Genomic DNA, 8,330 nt, shown 5'->3' on the forward strand with positions numbered 1-8,330 from the left:
GTATTGATGTAAATGCCATACACTTTACATACGCTTAAGAGAGAATCATACAACTCGAGTCAAATGCCATGATCTTGTTGTGAGTGTCGTCATCATATGCTTGCTAGAAATTGATTATCTATTGTTGTTTATGGATTGATTGATTGTTTGGAGGTGGATAGTGAGTCCTAGCTATTGTTCTTGATTGATTTTAAACTAATTTCTCTTAAACTCTAATTTAAATTCTGTTTTGTTTTCTTTTATTTACAAAATCAAATCAAAACCCCCTTGGTGTTGGCGTGTGTGTGGAAGTCCTTGTGATTTCAATCTTTATTTTGTTTTCGTGTTTAATTGTGTTCTAGTTTTCTTTGTGTGACATTGATAAACATCTCTTTAGATTACAATCTCTGTGGGAATGACCCTTGCTTGCTTACTATACTATCATTTGATTTGTGCACTTGCAAGGTTTTAATATTGTTGTTAAAAATTACCAACAAGTTTTTGGCGCCGTTGCCGGGGATTGTTTATCTAATTAAGTTTTGTTTTCAATTTCAGGTATATGCTGGGACGTCGTTCGCAAGGTTACAAGCTTATACCATACGACCCTGAACTAGAGAACACACTTCGTTATCTCCATCGAGATAAAGATACGCAAGCTACACTTCCAATCAAGATGGGAGACGAGTTGGCACTCAACAACCTCACCCGACCTTTGAAGGATTTCACGGTTCCTAAAGCATTGGACCAGCCGTCATGTATTGCGTATCCAGCCACTACAACCACCTTTGAGATCAAGAGTGGCACCATTCACCTTTTGCCACAATTCTATGGCAAGCCTGGGGATGATCCTCACATACATATCAAGGATTTCTTTGCCGTGTGCGCGACTATGCACAATGGAGGGATTAGTGATGAGGCAATCAGATTGCGTTTGTTTCCATTCTCACTTAAGGAACGAGCCAAGGAGTGGCTCTATTCTTTACCTAGTGCATCTATCACTACATGGACAGCATTGGCTTCCAAGTTCCTTGCAAAGTTCTTTCCAGCTCAAAAGACAAACCGTATTAGGAAGGAGATCATGGGAGTGCAGCAACTAGATGGAGAATCATTTCATGAGTATTGGGATCGGTTTCAGAGACTCCTAGCTTCATGCCCTCATCACCAAATTGAAGATTGGCTACTTATGCAATACTTTTATGAGGGATTACTCGATTCAGAGAGGATGATGGTTGATGCTACTAGTGGAGGAGGCTTGATGAACAAGAGTGCTACTGAAGCTAAGGAGATGTTTGAGAACATTGCAGCAAACTCTCAACAATTTAATTATCGGAGAGCTCCCCCAAAGAAAGCAGGTGTTTATGAGGTAAGTGCTAGTGATATTGGTCCTCAAATAGCTAATTTGACTAACCTTGTTAAGCAGTTAATCCCTCAAGCACAAGTGTGTGCTGTGTGTGCTAATCCCGGACATCCTACGGAGTCTTGTCCAAGTTTGTATGGTGATGGAGAAGAGATGGCTCAAGCACACTATATGCAGCAACAAAAGCCAAGAAACGATCCATTTTCTACCACCTATAATCCGGGATGGCGGCAACACCCTAACTTTGGATGGAAGAACAACCAAAACGTGCAAACAACCCCAGTTCAACAAAATCAGTTTGTTCCTCAACAAAATGCACCACCACCACCTCCTAGGCAAGGTAAGTCTTTAGAAGAGTTAGTTAATTCTTTGGCATTAAGCACTCAAGGTTTTATGCAGGAAACAAGGCAAACACATACACAAATGTCTACAGCAATCAAGAGCCTTGAAAACCAAGTTGGACAAATTGCAGCCTCCTTGAGTCAAAGAGAGCCAGGACAGTTTCCAAGCCAAGTAATTCCAAATCCTAATGGAGGCCATGAAACCGCAAAGGCGATTACTCTTCGAAGTGGAAAAGAGGTGGGAAAGGATGACAATGAGGAGAGAAATTCAACCAAAACAGTGGCTGCCCCCTCTCCCAAGCTTACGGTTCCAAGTGACAACTCTAAGGTAAGTTCTCTTGTGGATCATTCGATTACTTCAAAGATTCCTTTTCCTCGTAGGTTTTTGAATTCAAAGAAGGAGCAAGTTTCAAAGGATATCCTAGAGACTTTCCGAAAAGTGCAAGTGAACATTCCCTTGCTCGATGCGATCCAACAAATTCCAAGCTATGCAAAATTCCTCAAAGATCTTTGTACAAATAAAAGGAAGTTCAAGGAGCATGAAACCGTGGCCTTAAGTGAAGAAGTTTCAGCCGTGCTATTGCGTAAATTGCCTCCTAAACTAAAGGATCCAGGGAGTTTTACTATACCTTGTCTCATTGGAAATCAAAGGTTTGAACATGCTTTATTAGACTTAGGTGCTTCAATTAATTTGATGCCTTTTTCTGTTTTTGAATCTTTAAATTTAGGTGAGCTTAAGAAGACTTCCGTGAGCATACAATTGGCTGATCGATCAATCAAGTATCCTAAGGGAGTGTTGGAAGATGTTTTGGTCAAGGTGAATGAGCTAATATTTCCAGCCGACTTTCTAGTGCTCGAGATGGAGGAAGTTCCTATTCCTGGAAAAGACCTTCCATTGATTCTAGGACGTCCATTCATGAGAACAGCAAGGACAAAAATCGATGTGTATGAAGGCACTCTCACAATGGCATTCGATGACGAAACCGTGGAGTTTAAGGTATTAGATGCTTTAAAATATCCTAATGATGATCATGCTTGTTTTTCCATAGATGTACTTGAGCAGGTGGTACAAGAAACGTTTAATGCATCACAAGGAGAGACGCCATTGGAGAGGGCACTCATCCAAAGCCCCAAAACTGTGAATAAAGAAGGGAACACAGCTGTACTTGAAGCCGTGAATATGCTTGAGGCCTTGCCTCCCCAAAGAGGTAAGTCTAACTCTATTTTTGAGCCTCTTCCGTTATCTACTAATACGCTTGTTCCCTCTATTGTGAAAGCACCACAGGTTGAGCTAAAACCCCTTCCAGAGAACTTGAAATATGCATATTTAGGTGATGAAAAGACGCTGCCTGTAATCATTGCTTCTAATTTGAGTGCATCTGAAGAAGACAAACTAATTAGAGTTCTAAGGGAGCACAAGACTGCCCTAGGTTGGACCATTGCAGACATCAAAGGTATAAGCCCTACAAAGTGCATGCATAGGATCCTTTTGGAAGGAGAATCTAAACCTACAAGGGAAGCCCAAAGGAGGCTGAATCCGGTGATGAAAGAAGTTGTTAAGAAGGAAGTTTTGAAGCTTTTGGACGTGGGAATTATATACCCCATTTCGGATAGCAAGTGGGTGAGTCCCGTCCAAGTTGTTCCCAAGAAATCCGGAATTACCGTTGTGAAGAATGAAGACAATGAGTTGGTGCCTCAAAGAATTCAAACGGGTTGGAGAGTATGCATAGATTATAGAAAGCTCAATACCACGACACGTAAGGATCACTTTCCGTTACCATTTATTGATCAAATGCTTGAGCGTCTTGCAGGTCATAGTCATTATTGCTTCTTGGATGGATACTCTGGATACAATCAAATTGCCATTGCTCCGGAAGATCAAGAAAAGACCACCTTCACCTGTCCATTTGGTACGTTTGCTTATAGGCGTATGCCTTTTGGTTTATGTAACGCACCTGCCACTTTTCAACGTTGCATGATGTCAATTTTTTCTGATATGGTGGAGGAGATAATCGAGGTATTTATGGATGATTTTTCTGTTTTTGGTGATTCATTTGATATTTGTCTTCACAACCTTTCTTTAGTGTTGAAAAGGTGTCAGGAATGCAATTTAGTGCTCAACTGGGAGAAGTGCCACTTCATGGTACAGCAGGGTATTGTCTTGGGTCACATTATCTCTTGTCGGGGAATTGAAGTGGACAAGGCAAAAATCGACATTGTGAGAAGCTTGCAGCCCCCCAAAACCGTGAAGGAGATTAGGTCATTCCTAGGACATGCAGGGTTCTATAGGCGTTTCATCAAGGACTTTTCAAAGATATCAAGGCCCCTATGTCGGTTGCTTGGCAAAGATGTGGAATTCGAGTTTAATGAAGAGTGCTTGGCTGCATTTAACAAGCTTAAGGAGCTTTTGACATCTGCCCCTATCATGCAGCCTCCAGATTGGAATTTTCCCTTTGAGTTGATGTGTGACGCCTCGGATTATGCAGTGGGGGCCGTGCTTGGACAAAGAGTGCACAACGTACCACATGCCATCTATTATGCTTCCCGGACTTTGAATGATGCTCAGTTGAATTATTCAACTACGGAAAAGGAGTTGCTTGCTGTTATTTTTGCTTTAGAGAAATTTAGATCATATCTTATTGGCACTAAGGTAATTGTATTCTCTGATCATGCAGCACTTAGGTACCTCCTCCACAAGAAGGACGCCAAGCCGCGACTGATTAGGTGGACTCTCTTGCTTCAAGAATTTGATTTGGTGATTAGAGACAAGAAAGGGAGTGAAAACGTGGTGGCTGACCATTTGAGTAGGCTGGTGCACGGATCCAATGAAGAAGAGGACGTGCTTCCTCTACGTGAAAGTTTCCCCGATGAGCAACTCTTCACCTTCGAAGCCAAGGACCCTTGGTACGCTGACATTATCAATTACAAGGCTTCAAAACTGATTCCAGAGGATCTCACTCGAGCTCAAAAGGATAAGCTTGTGAAAACAAGTAAGTATTATGTTTGGGACGATCCATACTTATGGAAATATTGTCCAGATCAGATTGTTAGAAGGTGCGTGTCCGAATCTGAATTTAATTCTATACTTGCCTTTTGTCATTCATCTGCATGTGGTGGACATTTTGGTACTAAGAAAACAGCCCTTAAAGTATTGCAATGTGGTTTTTATTGGCCTAGCTTGTTCAAAGATGCATATACTTATTGTTCCACATGTGATAGATGTCAAAGAACCGGTAACATTAGCTCTAGGAATCAAATGCCTTTAACGCCTATCCTTATTGTTGAAATATTTGATGTGTGGGGCATTGATTTTATGGGACCATTCCCTTCATCTTATGGCTTTATTTACATCCTTCTTGCTGTTGACTATGTCTCTAAATGGGTGGAAGCAATTCCTACCCGGACTAATGATTCAAAAGTTGTTTTGAGCTTTGTGAAGGACCACATCTTTTCTAGGTTTGGAACACCAAGAGCCATTATCAGCGATGGAGGCAGCCACTTTTGTAATAGGTCATTTGAGGCACTTTTAAAGCGGTATGGAATTACACATAGGGTCTCAACACCTTATCATCCCCAAACAAGTGGACAAGTGGAGATTAGTAACCGAGAAATCAAGCAAATCTTGGAGAAAACCGTGAGCCCTACACGGAAGGATTGGAGCTTGAGACTTAATGATGCATTATGGGCATATAGGACAGCCTACAAAACCCCCATTGGTATGTCTCCTTTTCGTTTGGTTTATGGTAAAGCATGTCACCTTCCGGTTGAACTTGAACATAGAGCATTTTGGGCAATCAAGAAATTCAATTTCGATATGAAAGAGGCTGGAGATGCAAGGCGACTCCAATTGAATGAATTGGATGAGATGAGGAATGATGCCTATGAGAGTGCACGAATTTACAAGGAAAAGACTAAGGCATTTCATGACAAAGCAATTCAAAGGAAGACCTTTGAAATAGGACAGAAAGTCTTGCTCTTCAATTCACGTCTCCGGCTATTCCCAGGTAAGTTACGTTCTAGATGGTACGGTCCTTTTGTTGTTACTAATGTTTTCCCTCATGGTGCAGTTGAGATTGAAAATGACAAGACGGGAAACATATTTAAAGTGAACGGACATCGCTTGAAGCCATACTATGAATCTTTTGAGTTGGGAAAAGAGAGCATGCACATGGATGCACCACCCCCATCTATTGTTTAATCATCTAAAGAACCGCGTCTGGCTGAAGACTTTAAACTTAGCGCTTCTTGGGAGGCAACCCAAGCATTCTTAACTTTTATTTTTAGTTTATGTGTGATTTCTCATATAATTTTCATATTTTTTGTTTTTGTTAAGTTTTGCATCATCAAATAATAGATTTTGTGTTCCAAAGAAAAAAATTCACATTTTTTTTAGCCCTAGAATGTTTGCAGCACATTTCAGATGTGTTACAGAAGTTTTTTTGGTCATTGGTTGAGTTTAAATGCCAGAAAATAGAAAAATAGCTTTTATGTTCTTATTTTGGTCAAAACTAGAATTTCTGCCTAAATTATTTTTTGCTGTTTTTCAGGTCAATCTGATGCCACCAACATGTTTAGAATAGTTATTCTGATGTTTTGGACCAGGTTTGGGGGTCTCCGGTAGCCTACATTATGTTTTAGGACGATTTGAAGCTCAAAAAAGGACCTAAAACACAAAAAAAGGCAGCTGCTGTTTTGCCCAGAATTTGAAGATTTTTCGTCACCAAAGAGGTTTTAGCGACGGTGTTCATCGGATTTTTCGTCACCAAAGAGGTTTTAGCAGCGGTGTTCATCAGATTTTTCGTCGCTAAAAGTCAGATTTCCAGATTTTTATGATTCCATATCCAGCTCAATTTTGTTCCAATTTCATCGCATTCCGAGACTTTTAGGAGCTATTACGGGTCTGTTGACATTCCAAGAAGCAAGTTGTGGGTGTTTAAGTTCGTCACATTGTCCATCCTCTCTCACTTCGACATATTCTATGCTTTGCTCAACCACACCTACACAAACCTGGGAAGTTCTCACACTCTCTCTCTCTCTTTAATTAATTTTGCATGACTTAGTTTTCTTTGTTTTAAACATTGAGGACAATGTTTGTTTTAAGTTGTGGGTGATTGAGTTCTTTGGTTTCATAACGCATGCAGCAGTCCTCTGTCTTTGTTTCCAATTCGGTTCTTGTCTGCTTCTGTTTTTGGAATTTGGCTCGCGTTGCGTTCTTTGTTTTTTCGTTCTGAATCCAACCATATAAAGAACGTGAAGTTTAGCCAAGTATTTTGTGAGATACGTGTAATTCTTTGCGCCTGGGTCAGAACTGCAGTTTGTTTATTGATTTTCAATTCCTTTCAACTTTCGGTTTTTATTTAATTAGTTTTTATTTTGTTGTTTTGTTTTGTTTGTGGTAGTCACTTCCCAATTCTATGATGAGATTGAATTTTATTTGCAATTAACTTTCAAGAAATGTTGAGCATGACAATAATTCTTTACATTATCTTTGTGTTAGCCTTATTTTTGTGATTAGACTTTGGAAATCCTTACGCACACAGCCACATTAATATGATGTTCGATTGGGGAGTTCACATGATTTAAATTCCCAAATAAGGGTGTAGACTTATATAACCCTTATCATGTGAGCTTTTGAGCCTATGCCTTTCTTTCTTGAGTGTTATATACTATTCGATAATTTTCTTGTCTACAAGTCGTTGTGATCTCATTATTCTTTGTTTTGGTCAAGTACTTGAGGATGTTTAAATTGTTTGCTAGAACTACTTTCATGATCTATTTGAGGCATACTTCGTGAACCACATGGATTCTTGGAAGTGATATAGGCCTTGTTTCTTTCGTTTGAGCCCTTCTAGCCAACCCGTATCACTTTTATCCCTAGTTAACCCCCTTGTGCCTTTTATGTAAGCCTTTTTTCGTTCTTTACCCAATTCTCCTCACCTTAATCTATCATATGTTTATCCTACACCCTTCTAAGGAGTTTTGTTGAGTATTTTCGTTGTTAAGGGAGCATTGCACAAATTGGTCAATCATGTGGAAAGTGAAGGATACTATCTAATAAATAAAAAAATAAAAAAATAAAAAAAATAAAAAAAAACTAATTTCGAAGCCTTTTCAACTTGAGTTATTAAGCCCTAGGAGTGTTTTACATTTAATGCCCTAAAGCTAGCTAGCTTGGGAGTCATTGGCCTAACACTCGCTACATGGGTTGATTAGAAAGCTAATGGAGTTAGGAGAAGAAAAAAAAAATGTGTGAAAAAAAAAAAAAAAAAAAAAAAAAAAATTCAAGGCAGTATCAATTCCGTGCTCAAAGTGCAAGATGTTATAATGGAAAGCTCTATGAATTCCTTAGAATTTGTTCATTCCTTATCTTTTTCTTGTTTCACCCATCACCCTAAACCCCATTACAACCTTAGTGAAAGTCCTACTTGATCCAAGGAGAAGTGTGGTTCCTCATGTGGAGAATAGGTGTGGAAGTACTATGGTCGGATGGTTTAAATGTTTTCAAGTATGCGATATCTTCCCATGAGATTTTTTATATTTGTCATGTGCCTTTATTTCAATTATGTGAGTACATCCTATTGCTTTGATTCCTCTCACATATATGAGTGACACTACCTAGTCAAATTTCGAGTGCTGTCATTGGAGTGAACATC

At 39.5% G+C, this 8,330-nt stretch overlaps 1 protein-coding gene across 1 annotated transcript; it reads left to right on the forward strand.

Moving 5' to 3' along the window:
* Window positions 1–256: 256 nt before the first annotated feature.
* LOC148292294 (uncharacterized) lies at window positions 257–5,885 on the forward strand. Its single transcript, XM_088245213.1, has one exon. The coding sequence runs from the start codon at window positions 539–541 to the stop codon at window positions 5,873–5,875; it is 5,337 nt and encodes a 1,778-aa protein (XP_088101339.1). The 5' UTR covers window positions 257–538; the 3' UTR covers window positions 5,876–5,885.
* The last annotated feature ends 2,445 nt before the right edge of the window (window positions 5,886–8,330 follow it).

The sequence above is a fragment of the Prunus avium genome, chromosome 8 (genome assembly GCF_965620075.1).
Source record: "Prunus avium chromosome 8, drPruAviu1.hap1.1, whole genome shotgun sequence".
In the NCBI taxonomy this organism is placed as follows: domain Eukaryota; kingdom Viridiplantae; phylum Streptophyta; class Magnoliopsida; order Rosales; family Rosaceae; genus Prunus; species Prunus avium.

What these genes read in the sequence shown, in the direction of transcription:
- LOC148292294 (XM_088245213.1), top strand. Translation starts at nt 539, where the DNA reads ATGCTGGGACGTCGTTCGCAAGGTTACAAGCTTATACCATACGACCCT.